We start from the raw sequence: 19,571 nt of genomic DNA, 5'->3' as shown, positions 1-19,571 counted from the left end.
AAGCGTATAATTAGAAGAAAGTAACTAAAAAGTTGACTAAGCCAGTATGGAAATTGAGAGATACAGTTAGTTATAATCCCGGCGACCTGTATGTTCATTGGCCACCTGTGATAGGTATCACAGGCTTCTGTTCTGAAAAGACATCCAAATGCCTGCCCCATAATGGAGATTCAGAACTCCCTGGGATAGGTAGATATTTGGATACTCTGGACTCATTCATTTACAACAGGGGATCAATATCAGTGCTTTTGTTCTCTGCATCACCTCCTAGCCAGTTACTTTCCTTGAGGATGACCCAGGGGTCTAGGGGGAGCTGCCTGGAACCACTCCTATGTGTTTTTTAAAACGTTATTTATTCAGAGAGGCAGAGAAGGCAAGCAGGGAAGGAGCAAAGAGAGAGGGAGAGAGAGAATCCCAAGCAGGCTCCGCGCTCAGTGCAAAGCCCGACATGGGGGTCCGTCTCACAACCGTGAGATCATGACCTGAGCCGAAATCACGAGTCAGATGCTTAACTGACTGAGCCACCCAGGCGCTCCAATCACTTCCTCTGTTGATTCCTTGGCAAGGCTCTGTAGCCCTGTGGAGGCAGATGAGGGAGAAGGAGGCTTGAAAGAGCGCCACATGTCACATGTCCCTGCTTTGCCAAGATCTGATTACGCTTAATTGCACCCTCTGTTCCTGCATTTCCACTCGGAGAGGCAGGAGCGAGCTTGCCTGGTTTTGCCCTGCCTCTAGCCTTGCCCTGCTCTCAGCAGTTTTTGTTTGTTTGGTTTTGTCTTTTTTTAACCAACTGTCAAAGTGATCTTTCTATACTGCCTGGACTGGTCACTGCCCTTTCCTGCTTGAGATCTTTCGTGGCCCTCCATGGTTCTCAGGATAAAGCTTTAAGTCCTCACTTGATAGGGCCCTGCTGCTCTGTCAGCCTCTTTTCTGACCGTTCCCAGCCTCGTACCTCACACCCTACCTTGCTCGTGATTTCCCCAAAGCACCTCACTCCCCTTGCCTCTCTGGAGTAAATGTCCCTTCGAGTAGCCACCTGAGTCACTCCTGCTCGTTTTCTGGGTCTCGGTTAGACACGCTTATGCCAACTGTTCAGGGATGCCTGCCTGGCCTTCGAGGCCACAGAGAGTCGCATGCCTCCCTGCGCCTACCCCACCTCTTACTTCTTGTCCCCACCGCTTGTTAATATCCCCTAGCGAGGGCTAGACTGTGCCTTTTCCACCAGCGTTTCCTCAGCAGCACCTGGAAAAGTGTCGACATTTATCAGGCACTGAAATATTTGCTGAATGAATGAACATAGCTAACAGAAATCCAGAAAGAAGGAATGGTTGTGTCTGTCCTCCTTTAAAATGAACACCATTTGCTAAACACTGACGCTGCCAATGGAAGGTCAGAGTGGGACGTTGCAAGAGTCTGTGGCAATATTGTATGGTGTTTTCAGTGGGGCGCCGTGTATCTCCAGAGGGTCTGGTGCAGAGCAGCGGAGGGGGCCACACTTGAGGGGTCTGTCCCCTCTCTTAGGCTTTAGGGACATAGGCTTGAGCTTGCAGCCGAATGATGTATTTTTTTTCTGGCTGGCCTTTCATTTGTCTCTACTGACAGATTTTCTAAGAATTCAGGTGGAGACACCTGTGCCTCTGTGTCGTCTGACGTGACTCCAGAATCAAGTATCAGGAACCCCCGGGCACGGCAAATGATACCAGGGCCAGTCCGTATTATTATTGTTTTTTAACCTTTAGATTCTTGAGCAACAGCTTCAGCAGATGAAAGCAACCTACCAGCTAAACCAAGAGAAGTTGGAGTACAACTTCCAAGTGCTGAAGAAGAGAGACGAAGAGAGTGTGGTGATCAAATCCCAGCAGAAGAGAAAGATCAGTCGGTGAGCTAGCCCGCAGACCATCGACCCTTCCATGCTGAAAACGGGGTTGGGGATGAAGCCTTCCCTTCCGGAGGAGCGGAAGCTGTTAATAACTTAGCTAATTCTTCATTAAAAGAGTTCTTTTTGCAAAAGGTAATACTTTCAGCGCCCCCCCCCCGACCCTCCAGAAAGAATGTGCAGCAAAAAGTCTGTCTCTGATCCCCCATTTTGTGTGGTCCCTCTTTCCCACCTCTGTAATCGTTATTCATTTCTTTTGTTTCGTCCAGAATTCTTGAACCACATACCAGCACAAATCCTCTCACCAACCCCCCCTCTGTTTTTAAGCCAAATGATAGCCTTCTGTACACGCCGTTTTATATCCCGACGGTGTTTCCATACCGGTTCGTAAAGAGTTTTCACGTTATTTCTTAGGTTGCCTAACCTCCACTTGCATATACTGTGACTTAATGTCCCCGTGGATGGACGTTTAGATTGCTTCTAATCCTTTGCTATCGCAAATAATACCGACGTAGGTACTCGTGTCGCTGTCTCACATTGCATACGCACAGAGCTGTCTGTAGAATACATTCTCAACTTGTTATTACAGAAGCGGTACATGTGCATTTTAGAGAGTTAGGAAGTACCCCAAGTGAAAGGAAGATAAAACATAAAAAACACCATATTCCTACCACCAGGGATTAAGTGTGTAGTGTGTATCTTTCCTTATCTCTCCTCTCCCTCGCCCTCTCTCGCCCTCTCTCCATCCATCTGTGATGGCCACACATCTGTACAGTCAGTGAGAAGGAGTTCCCTGGGAAGGATTCCAGAAGAACTGAAACAGGGAAGGGGGGAGGGATACGAATTGGGAAAAAGGCGTTAAGCCTCTGGGGTTGGCGGTGCGAGAGCCAGGAATGAAGGTCTGAAGGCAAGGAAGCAGGAGGCAGGAAGAGCCTGCATCCTGGGAGAGGGGAGGTTGGTAGGACGGGAGGTGGGCCGAGGTACGTGAGGCAAACCTTGGTTTTGATCCGAAGGGCAGAAGGACGAGTGGCATCATCCCCACCCTCCCTTCCCTGGTTCTGTCCTCTGACTTTGAGCTGGAGTCTCCCTTATCAGCAGACCCTGCTGCTGCCCGGTCAGGCCTCATCCGATTGTTGTTGGTACCGAATCTCCGAATTTTTCTGCTTTGGCTTTTATGACTCTAAAATACCTACTCTTCTTTCTCAGCAGATTCCTAATTGGCTTCCTTTGGTGGTTCTGCGTTTTCTTGCCTGATAGGATATTCCAGAAAGCATCTCCCCCCTTTTGCTTTCTGGTTGTATCCCATCCACCCTCTACACTAGTCTCATGGCTTTGAGTAGGACTTCTTTCTCGATGACTCCAGCTCATCTCCCCAGTCCCGACCCCACCTCCTTGCTTTGTCTGGGACTTCCAGGAGACATTGCAGCTTGCACAGTTGCTGTCAAGGCCAGTGGACAAGTTTTGAAACCAAGTTTGCCTACCTTCCCGGCTTCCCCCTCCTCCACCCCTGCCCCCTCCATCTCTAGCTGCCAGCCAGTCACTAAGGACGGTGTGTGATGTTTTCTTGAGCTCCTTCCCCCTTGCAGCCACCTGTTCCTGTCTGTCCCCTGTCCTGCCCAGACCTGCAGCATGCACCTGGAGTTATGTTTTGGTTTTATTAGCTTCTGTGGTTAGATGACACATAGGCGCTCCTTTACCAGGTGACATTGGGAAAAAGACTTTGGGATGGCTACCTAAAAAGATTTTTTTTTACACCTATATGTGGATCGTCTCCTGGAATTCCGTAGTTAAGAAAATGAACTAGATATTGCTTTTTTAAAAAAAGTTTTTTTAATGTTTATTTATTTTTGAGAGACAGAGCCCGAGCAGGGGAGGGGCAGGGAGAGAGGGAGACACAGAATTTGAAGAAGGCTCCAGGCTCTGAGCTGTCAGCACGGAGCCCGACATGGGGCTCGAACCCACAAACCTCAAGATCATGATGAGCCGAGGTCGGAGGCTCAACCAACTGAGCCACCCAGGTGCCCCTCCATACTGCTTTTTATCAGAGTCCAAGTTAAGTTGTTTTTGCATTTTATTAAGGATAAAAACACGAAGGATGGGTGTTTGTGTGTTTAGGGAGCTTATGATTCTTTCAGAATGGTGCTTAAGAGAGGAAACCTTATTTTTAGAATTTTTAAACTGAAAACATGTAGGCCTTCAGACTCTCTATGCCCGTGTAAATGGGACGCTGAGGGGAACGTACGTCACGGCTTCTGTTCAGCTACAGATGAACTTCTCTCCCCTTCCTCCCAGCCTGCATGATATACTTAACAACCTGAGATCAAAATACACCAAGCAGATCAGACAGTTTCAGGAGGAGAACCAGTCACTAACCTCCGACTACATACGCCTTGTGACGCAGTTCAAGGAGCTACAGAAAGCCATGAGGTATCTTGGGGACCTGGCTCCCACGGCACGTGCCCTAGAACAGAGGTGGGCCCAGGCACTAAGAGTCTTAGCGGGCCGTCTTCTCCGCCCCCTGTACTGGCTTGTCACCCGCCTTCTCTCGAGACTTGTGGGGATGGCCTCCAGGCTATCATGGGTGAGGCCCGGCGGCCCGGGGCCCGGGTTGCACCCCGGCGCTGCCCCAGCTCTCGCCCCACTGCTAACGGAGGGCACCCTGGCCAGGCCCCGGGGTCCGCTGGCCATGCTGAGCAACTCTCCTTCACAGGCATTTTGCTCTTCTTGATGACAAGCGGTTCCGAGAGATTTGGCTGATGAATGAAGAAGAGGCAAAGGATCTGATAAGCAAAGCCTTTGATGTGGACAGGATCATCCACACCCAGCATCTGGGGCTCCCCTGGACTGCACCTGATTTCTGGTTCCTGAGGAATGTGGGACCTATATCTCAGCAGCAGCAGAGGTCTGCTACACAGATATTAGAAGAAGTGCTGATTCAAACAGGTATCTGGAATGGAGTCCTGGAGCTGGGGGGCCCGTAAAACTGTAGGGTCAACACGTTCATCTCACAGACAAGCCAACTGAAGGCCAGAGAAGGGGGAGAAGAGGTCTCGTAGCTGGGAGGTTCAGAGTCTCTAATTTAACCTATAGCTTTACCCTCTTTCCTCCATTATAGTCTGGTAGTTCTATCTAGAAGCTTGATCAGATTCAGGGTCAGTGTAGTTTTGCTAAGTACACTGTGGCATGCTTCCATTGGGATAAACTAACATCAGGGTGTCTCTTTGCGAGGCTAGCAACCATTGGGAGTCCTTGTCTAAGATCCATTAATGGCCTTAGGGGTTGCAAAACGGTGACACTCTAAATTCTATCAGATGTCTTCATTTATTAGCTGGAATACTTCTGAAAAGAGACTCTTGTCCTCATCAGCTATTTGCTACCCCGAGGTACAGTTCATACAGGAAAAGCAGAATAGATGCTTGTCCTTTCTCTATTTAGTAGCTTTCAGAATAAATGGGTTGGGTCTCTAGCATCTTCCAAGAGTGACCAATGGCATTTTCTAAAGCGAGTATCATTACGAACAGATTGGATTTAAACACATCTGATGTGTTTTGGTTTATTGCACTTAGTTTCCCTTACTGGTGCCCAAATTGTCCCATTTTCGGCCCGTGGGAGTCTCCTCCTGTTGGCTTATGGGTCCCTCTGGCACACCCAGGTGCCCCACAGATGGCTGTCTCTTGAAGTCACTTCGAATAGTTTCTATTTGGTTAGGTCACCATCTGAATACATATTTAGGTCCTTTTGTTTTGTTTTACTTTTGATAATTAAGGATTGCTTTTTACAACTTAATTTTGTTTTATAGTTATGTAGAATGCTGACATGTTTCCAAAGTCAAATGTACAGAACAAGGTATACTCAAAGAAGTTTTATCCTCTCTCTTCTATTTTATCCCTCTCCTATAGGTAGTTATCTAAATATGTATGGTTTCTCTTTCCATTGCTTTTTTAAAACAAATATGTATATGTATGTATGTATATTTGTTTATATTTATGTAGACCCACTTAAAAAAATTCTTTTTAACGTTTATTTATTTTTGAGAGACAGAGTGTGAGTGGGGGAGGGGCAGGAGAGAGGGAGACAGAATCCGAAGCAGGCTCCAGTCTCCGAGCTGTCAGCACAGAGCCCAATGCGGGACTTGAACCCACGAACCATGAGATTCATGGCCTGAGCCGAAGTCGGACGCTCCACCGACTGAGCCACCCAGGCGCCCCATGTAGACTCACTTTTTAAATGACGCTTTTCTCCGTCTTGCTTTTTTCACTTACAAAATATCTTGGAGAAGATCAGTTTATGGTAGTGAGAAGAAACATGCTTTCCTCCGTTTTTATTTGGTATGGTGTCGTGTGGCCGTGCTATGACTTATTCCAATAGTGTTCTGTTGGTGGCCACTTGGGATATTGGCAGGTTTTTGTCTGCTTGTTTGTGCTATTGCGAACAACGCAGCGATAAGTAGCTGCGTGCGTTTGTGTTCGCATGTGTTTCCTGGTGAATTGTTGGGCTAGCCCCTTACAAGCAGGACTGCTGGATCAAAGGGCAAATGCCTCTGTGACGTTACTGGGTGTTGTTCCATACGGATGGCGCCATTTTGTAGTTCCACCAGCAAGTTGGCATCTTGTACTTTTCAAAAATATTTTCATTTATCTTATCTCATTTTATCTTTTGAGCAAACTAGTAAAACCTATAAATGGGTTCATCCTCTCCCTTCCACTCCCTGGTCACGGCCGGGTTTTGAGTATGATGTTTCCAGGTCGATGAAACTTAGGAAAGTGAAGGGTTATAGAATGGCAGAATTCTCCGGCTAGTCTCTTATTCCAATCCCCAGCCTTCCTGTTTTCCCCCACACACCAGGCTTTCTTCGGCTTTTTAAGAGGTAAATTTTCTCAAGGAAGGACGTTCGGCTGTTTCTCAAAGTCAACAAGCCCAAGCAGTTATCTTCTTTTTCTCTCCCACCCTCTCTTCTCTCTGCCCCGCCTGCAGAAGAGGAGGGGACGGAGGAGGCCACCTCAGAAGCAGAGTCTTACCTCGACCTGCCAAAGCAAGTTTCCATGAAAACGACCAGAAAGATCCTGATGCTCCTGTGTGACGAGTCGGTGAGGCCGGGTGCACGGGGCTGCGCCACAGGGACTCCCGGCCGGTGGCTTTGCTGACCTTCTGCCCTTGCTTCTCGTGTGCTGCTTCTGACGACCCTGGCCCGGCCGGACGTGGCCCGGAGGCAGGGGTGCACAGGCATTTGGGAGCAGAGCTGGGGTCGTTTACCTTGAGAGGCCATGCTTCAGAGCTGCCCCAGCTGCCAACTGGGTCCTCCCTTAGTGGGTCGGTCAGGTGTGGGCCAGGTCGGTCCACAGACACCTTGCTGATAAAAAAAAAAAAAAGCTCATTCTGCAAGAGAAGGGGCGCCAGCCTCCCATCTGTGAACCCACCTGCCAAGTAGTGTGGCCACCTGATGTGGCCTTTGTCTGGGAGCTCAGTCTGTGATGACTCTGGGTGTGTCAGGCTTTGGCCACCCGCTGTGTGTGTTAGCAAACCCACCAGATTTAGTGTGAAGGGTGTGCCGGGCTGGCTCAGCTTGGGGGGGGGGGGCGGGGGGCGGCATCACGGGACGTGACCGGTGTGCGTTTAGGTCCTGCAGTTCTGAGCGGAGATTAAAGGAGATGCAAGGCCTGCCGGCCTCCCGTCCCCTTGGGACAGTTGTCTTTGGCCAAGAGCTGACTCTTGCCGCTGAGGGGGCTCCCGCTGAACGGGACGGCAGGCAGGTACTCCTCTCTCTATTTGCAGGCTTGTGCCGGCGGCCCCCTCGGCCAGGGGCCCTCCCCCAGGCGTTCCCAGCTCAGAGTGGGTGCCGGGCCCCCAGTCTTCCCACTCACTGCCAACTTTGTGCGCACCGTGTTGTGACACGGCGTGTTCATCTGCCTCCGTGCCTTCCCCTCCTCCAGCTCTGTGCCTACTGCCCCGTCCTGTAGATATCTGAGGGCTAGCACAGGAGTGCAGTGACACTGGACGGGTGAGAATCTGTGACTCGATGAGGTCTGGGCGGCTGTGCAGAACTCAGGTGTTTGCCCAGTGGCTTGTGGGTGAGATGAGGCAGCACCCTTTCTTAGGTGGGGGGTTGGGGGACTAAACCCATGGTGAGCGTTGGGTTTGCCCCTGGGAAGGGCCCCTTAGGCATCCTAGGAAGGCCTTCCTCTGGGGCCCCTGCTGCCCCAGTCTCATCCCTGAGGTCCTGCTCTGTGGAGTCACCGCTGGCTCGTCACACAGAGGTAGGCTGCACACCCGAGCACTGGTTTCTGAAACCTGTGTCTGACTGGAGACAACCCTCTTCCCTCTCAGGGTTTCCTCATAGAGAGCAAGCTGCTGAGCCTTCTCCGTCCCCTGGAGAAGAGCGAGTGCTATCTGCTCAAGTTGGACGCCATCTTCTCAGTGAGTCCCACTGGGCTGAGTTGACCGGGGGTGGCGGGGGCCTCATTCCAAGACAGCCCCCTATGTTTTTTGCAACATTTCCTCAGTCCTGGGAGTAGATATGGGTCTTCCGGGGCTTCCCTGGGCTGGCACATCTTTCCCTTTCCTTATTCTCCATGCAACAAATTGGCCATGGAGTTTAGATGTCTCCCACCCCCGACGCTTCCTCTACCAGCTTCTCTCCCTCACGACTCCGCTCTCAGACTGTGGGTTCTCCCCTACACCCTTAAAGTCGGATGTGTGTTCAGCCTCCTTCAGCATTCTTACACCCACCAGGCCTGTATCGGGCTGTTCCTGACTCTGAGCAACGTTGTTCTGTTCTGCCGTGGTCTCGCTGTGCTTCCCCAGTGTTGAATGGCCTCACTCTGGGCCATGGCGGGTGCTGGGGATGTTCAGGGGAACAAGACAAGCCTCCCGCTCTTAGGAGCGGAGGGTCTCTGAACTCCCGCAGCAGCCGGGGGCCTTCCTGCTCTGGTGTTTGAGCCATCCTCCTGTTTTCCCCCAGGCCCTTGGGATTGAAAGTGAGGACGACTTGTACAAACTGGTGAACTTCTTCCTCAAATACCGAGTTCATCATTCACCCTCCAGTCAGGTAATGTGAAGTTCAATCAAAACGAGAGCATTTGAAATTCTGGAAGCCTCCAGAGGGCATTGTTGTCTTTGAGTAATACTCCTGGAAAAATAGTGAGGGCTTTATGTCAGAGAGAGCTAACTTAGTATTTTCCTTAATATTGTCACTTTTTCTATTTGCGGTGGGAAGGATGGCTGGGGATGAGAGGCTGTTCTCCCTCACAGCCAGGCCTCAGCCACTATGAGCCCTGGGCCCACCAAGTTCTGAATATTTTGATCCCTAACACTTGACTAAAAATTATTTTTAGTATTGCTGGCCCCTGGGGGGAGTATCCTGACATGCTTTCAAAAAGGGTTGGCTGGGTCTCCTGGGTGACTCAGTCAGCGAAGCATCAGATTTCTGCTCAGGTCACGAGCTCATGGTTTGTGGGATCGAGCCCCACGTCAGGCTCCATACTGACAGACTGCTTGAGATTCTCTCTCTCCCTCTCTCTGTCCTCCCATGTGCACACGCTCTCTCTCTCAAAATAAACTTAATTTACACTTAATTTAAACTTAATTTAAAAAAAGGATTGAAAAAAAAATGAAAAAGTGTTGCCTGAGTGAACAAAACCTAGAAGCTGTAAAGAGGGAAAACTAAGATCTATTTGATGACATTAACCAAAAAATCCTGTAAGACAAAAATCACTATAAGCAAAGTGAAGATACAGATGACAGTTGGGGGAATTAAAAAAAATTTTTTTTTAATGTTTATTTATTTTTGAGAGAGAGCAAGGGAGGAGCAGAGAGAGGGAGACACAGAATCCGAAGCAGGCTCCAGGCTGCGAGCTGTCACCTCAGAGCCCGACATGGGGCTCGAACCCTTGAGCCGTGAGATCATGACCTGAGCCGAAGTCGGACGCTTAACTGACGGAGCCACCCAGGCGTGGGGGGAAATATTTTTTAACTTACATTGCAGTTAAGGGCCAGTTTCCTTAATATACAAAGAACTCATATAAACCAATCAGGAAAAAACAGCCACAACTTCATGGAACAGATAAGGGATATGAACAAATATCTCCTGTAAGAGGCAATACAAATAACTTTTAAACATATGAAAAGGTAAGCAGGCCTGTCGTAATAAAAGAAGTGCAAATTAAAACTGCCCCAATTCCATTTTCACCTGTCAGGTTGGCAAGACTCTGCCAGTTTGACTGCACAGAGTGATGGCCGAGGTGTGGGAAACAGGCACTGCTGGGAGAGTAGATTGTTGCAGCCTCCGTGGAGGGCCGTTTGGTGGCACCAATTACAAAACTGTATTTACCCTGCAATTCTTCCAGGATTTCATTCTGCAGATATGTCTCAATACATTTGAAAGAATGTGTTTATTTGTAGCTTATACACTGCAGCAATGCTCGAAATGGGAGAATAGTGAGAACAACCTACAATTCCATCTTATAGGACTTGATTACCTACTAAGTAGTGCATCTACAAAACAGAATATTAATGCAATTAAAAAAAAAGAACAGGGGCGCCTGGGTGGCTCAGTCGGTTAAGCGTCCGACTTCAGCTCAGGTCCTGATCTCATGGTTTGTGAGTCTGAGCCCCGCATCGGGCTCTGTGCTGATGGCTCAGAGCCTGGAGCCTGCTTCGGATTCTGTGTCTCCTTCTCTCTCTGCCCCTCCCCAACTTGTGCTCTGTCTCTCTCTGTCTCTCAAAAATAAATAAATGTAAAAAAAAAAAAAAAAAAAGAAGAAGAACAAAGAAATTCTTTACGTATTTATGCGAAAAGATCTGTAAGGTTTATTGGTATGTGAAAAATGCAACGTGCAGACCTGTGCATGTAGTAGAGTATCGTTTTGTCAAAACAGGAGGGAAAGCATGTGCCCGAGTGGACCGTAGTATTTCTTTGGAAGGATACATAAGAAACCGATGATGTAGGTTTGCCTGTGGGGTGTGAACTGAATGAACTACAAGACAGGAGGACTTCTTTTGAATTTAAAAATTCAAGTGTAACATGTGTTACGATTCAAAAATATACATACATCCAGCATAAGCCTTATGGATTTCAATAGAATGGACACCTATGAATCCCGATCTAGAAATAGAAGATTATCACTGTTTGGAAGATCCCATGCCCCCTCTTTTCCACTCTTTCCCCTCACCATTTCTTCCTTCCTGAAAACATCTACCTTTGCATCTGTTCCGTAACTTTCTGTAAACTTTTCTCTGTTTTTTTTTTTTCCTCTGTCTTCATACACTTAGGCTTGTTGTGTGCCCCAATCCGTAGTCACCCTGGCACCTTTCTCCAGATCAGCCCCTGGAATCTTTCACTCCCACAGGAGCAAACAAGCCTGATGTCGGCCCTGGACCCAGGAGAGCAGACAGACCTCGAGAGACAGAAGGAGGAAAGCCTTGTGGGAGGGGAGCCAGAAGAGAAGGAGGTCCCCCCTTCTCCCACGCTCATCCACCCCAACGACGTCCTCAAGATCCTGGAGGCCTTTGTCATGGGTCTGAGGAAGCCCAGGTGTGGTGCTGGAGGGCTTGCCCGAGGCCTGGGGAAGCCAGGCTGAGCCAGGGCCGAGCAGATCCCAGTGCCGGGCAAGCACCTGGGCAGGAGGAAAGGGATGGGGAGGGCTGGAGGCGTCAGTGGACACGGATGAAAGGAAGGGGCGTAGAAGCGATTTGCATTTTCTCATTCGTCTTTCATTCCACAGCCATTCACTGGGGTCTGCACTGTGTCGGCCCGCAGAGATCACACCTTGTGATCGGGACCATGGTCAGAGCCTATACCAGGTGTTACCAACAGCAGTCAGAGAGGGCTTTAGGAAGAGATGCACCAGAACCGGCTTTTCCTACATGGATACAGTGGGGGAAAGAGCATTTCAAGGTGTCACAGTGTGGGGAAAGGCCTGGTGTGTTCGAGAATCGTGGCAGAGGTGTGGCTGGTGTCAGGGTCTTCCCTGGGAAGTGGGACTGGTGGGTAGGGGAGCCGGGCCAAATCTTGGAGAGCTGCGCCTGCCATGGCTGGGACCTTTGCCTTTACTCTTGGGTGGACCGGAGCCACAACATGGTCTTAAGCGGTGGGGGAGCCATGATTAGGCTTGCATGTTAGAAAGATCCATTTGGTGGCAGGGATGGGGGTGACGCTGGATACAAGGAGAGCAGCCAGAAGGTTCGTCTAGGTGGAGGCGTTGATATCCTGGGTCAAGGCTATCCTCGAGGGGATGCCGGAATTTGAGAGCCGTTTGGATGCACTAGTGAAGGAAACGGGCATCGTAGTGGGATGTAAAGCCAATGAGGTAAACTGGCTGAGAGAAAGGGGGGTGGATAGAACCCCAGTGATGCTTTCACAAAGGTGACAATGGCACCAGAATCAGGGACACTGATGATAGGCATGTGCACTTTCTGAGAATCAGCCGTAAACCGCGACACTCGCACAGCTGAGTGGGAAGGGGACAGGTCTGCAGGCAGCAAGTCCGGGAGGGACAGGCACCATGGCTGGCGCTGCGTGGGATCCTGGGGGGGTGCCAGGTGGGGGTGACGGTACTGCTGCTCTTAACCCCCAGGGACCCCCCGGCCCCAGTGAAGGTGGTGAAGTATGTGCGAGACACCTCAAAGGACTCTGCGTATTGGGAGGCCATGGCCACGGTTATCCCTTACGCCACGCAGAACCTCTGGGACGCTCTGTACACGGCCTTGGAGAAATACCAGTAAGTGTGTAGGTCACAGCCCAGGAGAAGGAGGGAGCCAGGCAGTGGGTGGAGAAGGATCCTGCTTGCGGTGGCCACCCCCCTGGCTTGGAGACAAAAGCTGTCTTTGGAGGGAAAGCTCCTGTTGGGGGGTCATGTGGCATTGGGTGGCTGGCCCCTCGCTCCTTATTCGGTTCCTAGCCCGGTGTGTTCGGGGCAGGAAGGTTGCTCGGGCGGGTGAAGCTTCAGGGCTCCTCTCCCAGCTCCAACCGGCACAGAGACATAGAGATCCTGGCCCCTGCCTGGTAGATTTGGAGCGTTCGATGAGCCTCTAATGGATTTTTCCACCCAAAGCTTCGTCCTGACGCAGAGGGCCAAGCTGCTGATAGAAAACAACTCCCTGGAGAAGCAGAACACAGAGCTCCAGATGCTGCTTCAGCAGTATCTAGATTCCAAGGTGGGCGACGGGGACGAGGAGGGTGGGCAGGAGGCCGTGGCAGGAAGCGGGACTGGAGCCGATGTTAGGAAGCAGAGTCCCACCCCTCACTGGAAGCAAGGGAGGCTTGGGATGTGCCATGACATAGCAACCGTCACACCTCAAGTTGGGCCCGAATTATCCGACAAGGGAGTCCTTTGGACTTTGGACGCTGCCCCAAGTCTCCTCCAGGACGTGTGGGTTGTAATAGTGCCCTTTTGATGCCCATGGTCCTTGGTGCCAGATGCTTGTTGGACGTCTCTCAGAAGCGGGACCCGATCCCGCCGAGAGCGTCACAGCCCAGAGAGCCCTTCCTTATGGAGTTTCTTCTTTGGTCTTAACATCCCCTCTGTGAGGTCGATAGGGCACAAGTCATTCTCCCAGAGAGGAGAATCAAAACTGGAAGACTCTTGCCCATTCTGCTGGGCCAGATTGTCTGGCCCGGAATGTGACATGGCGAGAGGAGGCTCCAGCTGGGGCAGGTATTCCCCGGTCCTCACTCCTGCCCACTCCGGTGATATTTGGGGCAACTTCCCCATGGCCTGCAAGGGAGGAATCTCACCGTCTCTGCTTCTAAGGTTAGAATCCCTTCGTAACGTAGTTGCTGGCTCCGCTCTGCTAGTGTGGGATGCTTCACGCGGTGCTGAGACCGTGGGCCGGGAGGGTCATGACACCCTGGGCTGGGGGTACGCCCTCCATCATCAGCTGTGTGTGTGAGAGGTGACCGAGGCCAGCCACAAGCCCGGGAACTGGGGATGTGTGGCCCCGTAACAGTCATTAGAGGACTGTCCATGCTGTCGTCGATGCCGCTGCATGCAGAGGATGGGGGAGGAGGAAGGAAGGCAGGGCTAGACTGGGGACGGGATGCGCAGGTGGTGGGAGGGGGTAGAGGGAAGATGTAAGAGAGTGGCTCAGGGCAGAAGGTTCAGAACGTTACCAGAGGTCAGCTAGCTGGAGCAGAAGCCAAACAAGAAACCTTAGGACTTCTCTTCCAAAGGAAGGCAGACCATGGGCTTTCCCAGGCATCCGGAAGCGCTCGGCAGGGGGGAAACGCTTGCTGAGGTTTGGAGCCCTTAGGAGAGCCGACACATGCACCTGACCCGCAGAGGTCATGAAGCAGGAGGGCCCTGGGGAAACTGTAATGACCTTTACTCTCTCTTTTCCAGATAAACTCTGAATTGCATGTTCCACCAACTCAGGTGTTACGGGCGCCCACCAAATAGAGCCGGACCTCCAAAGGCTGCTGTTACGGTGTATGTGGGTGCCAGGGCTGGCATGTTTCACCTGGGGAGCTGCCTGGGACTACTCTGGATTTTCCAGAGCTACTGGGATAGGGCCTGTCAAAATAAGGCCACGGGAGGGGTTACCTGTATCCTGTAGTCGTGATTGATTAAAGTCTTTAAAAGGTTGTGGCTGAATCTTTTCAGAGAGGTCAGGTCCAGTGAGACCCTGGCCGGTGACCCCACCTCTGTGTCACGAGGGGACTTTGTCCCCACCTCAGATTGTGGTATGAGTCCCTGTGAGACTGGACCCAGGCCGGTGGCATGGGACTTCCTTCTTGCATTTGGAGCAGCTCTGTGAGTGGAGGCTGGAGCTTTGGGGCTCTTGCAAGGTCTTAAGTGTTCTGACTGTCCTTGGGCCTGCAGGACCCTTTTTGTGAGTTTTTGGGGTCCCTGGTTCCACCTGGTATTGTGTGAGGCTCCTCCTGTGGGCAGCCTGCAGGTGCCCTGGGCAGGTGTCCTGGGCAGGTGGCCCAGTGCCTTAGGCCCTCCTTCAACCCTGGGCCTTGAGGCCACTTACCCAAAGGGGAAAAGCCAGAGGGGCCCAGCTGGTCCTCAGTTTGCCATCCTCAGAGTGCTCACAGACCTCGCGCCCCTATCCTGGTCCCCCAGCTTGGCCAACTGGAGACCTGTCAGCTCAGTGTTTCATTCTTTTATTATTAAGAGAAAAATCACCACGCAAGAAAGGAACAACAGCCAGGAGAAACCCAGCTCTCACTGCAAGTACCATCCCGCTGCCCGGCCGAAATGAGGTCCTGGCAGGGCGGGTGGGTCAGCACTGGGGTGGGGGTGGGGCACAGGGGTTCACTCTCACTGCTCCTCATCTAGGCTTCTGAGCACTGGTCTGGGTGGAGGAAGCTCTGGGAAGCGATGAAAACCCACAGGCAGGGCCGGGACTGGGCTTGTGCTCCCACCGGGGTGCCTCCCGGGCGGGAAGAAGATCCACTCTCGGAGGGCGGCAGGGAGGAAGCAGCCACCTCCCCACCATTGGTAGGAAGGGCCTGGCCCACGTTTGCAGAACAGACTGGTGGTGTGGCTGTCCTCACAGGATTCTGTTGGGGAGGGAGGGTGATGCTTTCTGCTTACTCATTCTTTTTTATAGCTCTGGGCACTGGCCCGCGATGGGATTCTCAGTCAATTCCATTAAAGTTTTACTCTTCCACTGGAGGGCCTTGGGGGCATCTGGGGTGGCCTCCCCGGAGCCAGGGCCTGAAGAAAGTGGTGCCTCAGCAAGGAGGGGCAGACCCCCACCCCTGCCCACACTTCCCACCCCTCAGGCAGGGGTCAGAGGGGTGGGGTGAGGCCCGCAGCCGGCTCAGGTGGGGCAGGGGCAGGGGTGTCACCACCCCGGCAAGCAGGAGGCTGCAAGGGGGGGGGGACACTGGGCTTCTCGAGCTCCCCAGGGAGAGTGCAAGGTCCATGCCAGAGGAGGGGCAAAGGCACAGGTCCAGGCGGGAGGGTGGGGCGGGGAGCAGCAGCTAGGCCTGGGGGGGCGGTGGGGGGGGGGTGCTTCACGCCCCCAGGAGCTTCTTGACCATGTAGCCGGGGAGGCTGTAGAGGAAGAGGGCCAGCATGAGCAGCCCCAGCAGCGCCAGCACGATCTTGATGATGAGCCACTTGTACCGCGTGCAGATGAGGTACTTGATGGACTTGAGGGGGTTGAGGAACCAGACGAAGGCGGTGTCGGGCCGGCTGGGGGAGGGGAGGCCGCGGTCAGGCAGCGGGCCTCTCCAGGGCACCCCAGGCCCTCAGCCTTCTTAGACTCCCACGGGCCCTGACGCAGCCCCGGTCCCCAAAGTAGTGAGTGCCGGAGCCAGGTTCTAGCCCTTTCTAAGCAGTAGGTTTGCTGCTTGCGTTCCTGTGCGCTTGGTGGGACTCTTTGGCCCCCAGCCTCCTCCCCAGGCCTGGACGGCTTTCTGGCAGTCGGGCAGCCGTCCAGCCAACACCTGGACGATGGCGGCCTTGGCCTTGGCCTTGGCCGCTCACCATGTGAAGACGCAGCCGCAGGGCTGCAGGCTGTTCTGATTCCCGGGAACCTCGTCTACTTAGCGGCTCGTTGTACGTGCTCCAGGCTCGGCCCCCGTTGTCTTTCTGTGAATCCGTGTTCCTCAACCTCTCCCCCTTTTCTGAGGAACAGGGGCTTCTGGCCCCACCAGGCCCTGCCCAGGGTCTGAGGAGCCCCGGTTGGGGCGCCAGCCACACTCAACCACCTGCCTGCTGTCGGGGTGGGGTTACGGCTCTGCCTTCTGCACAGACTCCCGGCCAAAAGGGGCTTGCTAAGCTTTACCTTCTGTGGTTTACGTTACAGGAACGGTAGGTTTTATAAGATGTCAAGATATAAAATTCCAGTACCGGGTATGCTTTTTCAACCTCCTGGGCCAGCGGCCGCCGGAGGACACAGACCGTGCCCTCCCAGAGCCAGGCGCAGGGCACCTGGTTTCCAGCCTTAGCGGTGACGGGCAAGTTGGACGCCTGTCTGAGCCTCAGTTTCCTCCCTTACGCAGTGGGGTGCCTAGTGGACCCTGCCTCCGGGGTCAGTGAAAGGGTAAGGAGAGAAAGTGCATGTGAAACGCTAGGCGCGGTGCCCGGCCCTGAATAGCCACTCAGCTGGCTGCAAAAATGTGGGAACTGGATGGGGTTCCTTACCGCCCTGCCTGGCAGAAAATGGCTCTGGGCCCAGAGGGGAATGCTGGTAGGAACTAGTCAGGCCTTGCTGGCTAATCCTAGCCAAACCCTCTCCCCGTTCCCTGTCCTCATGTCAACTCTTTCTGCCAATGGCCCTGGGTTAGTATCTGTTGGTCTGTCACGAGGACAGGAGGTGGGGTGGTGCTCAGAAGACTGGGTGGCAATTTGAAAGCCGAGGCTGGGTCTTAGCCCTAATCTGCTGGGCGACCTTAGGCGAGTTGCTTCGCCTCTCTGGCCTGACACGCGCTCATGTAAAACAGTGATTTTAGTTCTGAGAGCCCGTGGTACCGTTTGACAGCCTGCAAGTTGCTGTGTGTGTGTGTGCGTGCCCTGTGTGTGTGTGCATGTGTGTGTGCGTGTGTGTGTGTGTTCTGCATGCTGCCAAGCTCATCGGCCCTGGGTCCGGAGGAAGAAGTGAGGAGGACCAGAGCCAGCAGGATGCCAGGCTCAGGCCCCCAGGGTCTTCCTGACCAGGTAGCCAGGCACAGAGCAGAGGAAGAGGGCGAGGATGACCAGTTTGAGGAACCGCCAGCGGCTTGTGTGCCATAGGAAGTAGCGGGCAGACTTGAGAGGGTTCAAGAACCAGATGAAGCTCGTGTCTGGCCGCCTGGAGCAGTGAGAGGGTGGAGGGAGCACGGAAAGAGGACACAGAGGATGAAGGCTCAGGGTGTGGTCAGGGGTCTTGCAACAGGCGGGTGACCCTGGGCTGAGCACCCTGGGCTGAGCGTGCGCACTTCCTGGCACCTCCCCAGCCATCAGGGCCCCCCTGGGGCCCTAGCCCGCTCGCTTCTGGCAAAAACGAGGAAGAGCATTTCAGTCTGTGAAATGGGGCCTTCCCTGGGAGAGGGGCTGAGCCCCTGCACGGAAGCCCGGTCGCCTGTGCCCCGGTTCAGAGCGAGGGGTGCATTCCAGACGGAAGCGGAGAAGGGAGGAGGCTCCCTCGCAATGAGGCTACTGCCCTGAAAGGGCTAGAGAACGCCAGAGGTGCCTGCAGCGTGGGAGCAAGAAGACCAGAAAGTTCTGGCCCCTCCTTCCTGCCCCCATGGCCCCAGGGACCAGCGTGGCAGGGGCGCCAGGCAAGGCAGCATACTCACTTGGGTTTCTCTAGAGGGTCAGGTTCATTGCGGGCCAGGCCCACCGGATTTTTCTCTGCCTCCTCCGCTGTCAGTAGATGCAATTCTGCCTCCACCTTGCCCTGTGGAAAGGAACAGAAGGATCCTAGGGCTCAGGCGGGGTGCGCGGCCCAGCCCTGCCTCGCCCTCTGCGGGAGCCGCGGCGGTCCCCACCGTGAGCTCGAACTCATCGTTCTCATTGCGGGCCAGGAGGGGCCACCAGCCTTTGACGCGCTTCTGCTTGAAGATGGAAACCAGGGGCACGTCCACCTCCCCCGTGGCCATCTCCATGGTGCACTGCTTGGCTGTCTTGGCGCCCCGGGGAAAGCGGTTGAGGTCCAGCTCGATGGCCCCTGTGGCAACCTTGGAGTCAGCTCTGACAGCCTGGGTCCCGTCGATCCCCACCGGGGTGGGCTCCCTCTGCCCCTGCCTCCCCCTGCCCTACCCCTCCGCTCCCCAGCCCTGCACCCAGGAAGTCGTCCGCGGAGAAGTGGTCCGCGTCCCAGATCTGCAGGGTGAGCCGCGCGGGGATCTTGTACTCGGTCTCGTCCCAGGAGAACATGGACTCCTTCTTGGAGATGACAATCCTTTCCTCAGCGGCCAGGTAGTCGAAGGGGAACAGGTAGCGCCAGTTGAAGTTGCCCTCGCCGGTGAGGGAATGATAGTGGACGTCCGTGTCCTGCTTGTCCTCCTGCTGGCCCTTCAGCCACCTGCCGGGTGCCGTTAGCTCCAGACCCGCGGCCACCCGCAGGGAGCCCCCTCCCTCCTCCCTGGCCTCCTGGGAAGGTGGGCTCACCCGTCCCAGCACCCCTACCCCCCAGCCAGGGGCCCTCTCACCCACCCCCGCACAAAAATGTCGCTGGACTTCTCCCCAGTAAAGAAGTCATCGTCCTCCAGGACCACCTCGTCTGTGTTCCACACGATGACCCGGAGCTCATACCTGGGCAGGGGAGAGGCTGGCTCGCAGTCTGGGGGTGGGGGCGGCCCCAGGGTCTTGGTGTAGATGGGGCAGGTACCTGAGGGGAGTGCTGGGACTCGTGAGCATGGGAGCTGGCCCAGGCTGGGGTGCAGAGAGCCCATTCGGGTAAGAGGGCAAGGAGGGGAGCGGAGGGGACCCGGGTGAGGGAGAGAGGGTCAGTCGGCCGGCATGGCTGTCGTGAGGAGAACCCTAGGGGAAGCCCGTCTGGCCGGCTCGCCAGGACAGAGCACGCTCCCGGGCAGGGAGGCTGACTCAGGCCTGGGAGGGGCAGGGGTGGCTGCTGCGGGGTGGCTCAGCAGGAACTCAGTCTCCAGAGGCCAGAAGACACTGTGTCTAACACAAGTTTACGTGTGGGCCCAGCAGCTGGCATGCTCGTGGCATCTGGTTTCCTTTAGGTCCTTGTCCCAGAAGAAGATTTTCCCCCTTGCGGTGTTATTGTCATTATAAATAGGTACATTTCAGCCTTTACG

The 19,571-nt window shown here is 53.7% G+C and overlaps 2 protein-coding genes across 11 annotated transcripts in view; one reads left to right on the top strand and one right to left on the bottom strand.

The window, feature by feature from the left end:
- Positions 1-14,454, top strand: part of DRC1 (dynein regulatory complex subunit 1) — a 41,604-nt gene extending 27,150 nt beyond the window's left edge. For all 3 annotated transcript variants that reach the window (XM_019449871.2, XM_019449848.2, XM_019449867.2), the window contains 10 exons: positions 1,740-1,879; positions 4,169-4,303; positions 4,587-4,819; positions 6,851-6,963; positions 8,201-8,290; positions 8,835-8,921; positions 11,221-11,405; positions 12,448-12,591; positions 12,925-13,027; positions 14,212-14,454. In XM_019449871.2, the coding sequence (XP_019305416.2) occupies positions 1,740-1,879; positions 4,169-4,303; positions 4,587-4,819; positions 6,851-6,963; positions 8,201-8,290; positions 8,835-8,921; positions 11,221-11,405; positions 12,448-12,591; positions 12,925-13,027; positions 14,212-14,268 (1,287 nt within the window). In that variant the 3' untranslated portion in view covers positions 14,269-14,454. The remainder of the gene's footprint in view (positions 1-1,739; positions 1,880-4,168; positions 4,304-4,586; positions 4,820-6,850; positions 6,964-8,200; positions 8,291-8,834; positions 8,922-11,220; positions 11,406-12,447; positions 12,592-12,924; positions 13,028-14,211) is intronic.
- A 508-nt stretch (positions 14,455-14,962) lies between these two features.
- Positions 14,963-19,571, bottom strand: part of OTOF (otoferlin) — a 93,531-nt gene continuing 88,922 nt past the window's right edge. For 5 of the 8 annotated variants that reach the window (XM_053891070.1, XM_053891071.1, XM_053891066.1 and 2 more), the window contains 5 exons: positions 18,964-19,062; positions 18,591-18,832; positions 18,297-18,475; positions 18,105-18,205; positions 14,963-16,017 (listed from right to left, as the gene is read on the bottom strand). In XM_053891070.1, coding sequence (XP_053747045.1) covers positions 15,837-16,017; positions 18,105-18,205; positions 18,297-18,475; positions 18,591-18,832; positions 18,964-19,062 — 802 coding nt within the window. In that variant the 3' untranslated portion in view covers positions 14,963-15,836. Of the gene's footprint in view, positions 16,018-17,523; positions 17,618-18,104; positions 18,206-18,296; positions 18,476-18,590; positions 18,833-18,959; positions 19,063-19,571 lie in introns of those variants that run through there. The other 3 variants (XM_053891072.1, XM_053891073.1, XM_053891069.1) reach the window with 2 other exon arrangements.

The sequence above is a fragment of the Panthera pardus genome, unplaced genomic scaffold (genome assembly GCF_024362965.1).
Source record: "Panthera pardus isolate Hobbes unplaced genomic scaffold, ASM2436296v1 HiC_scaffold_26, whole genome shotgun sequence".
NCBI lineage: Eukaryota > Metazoa > Chordata > Mammalia > Carnivora > Felidae > Panthera > Panthera pardus.
The sequence above is the reverse complement of the archived record's forward strand: the minus strand, read 5'-3'. Positions and strand labels throughout refer to the sequence as shown.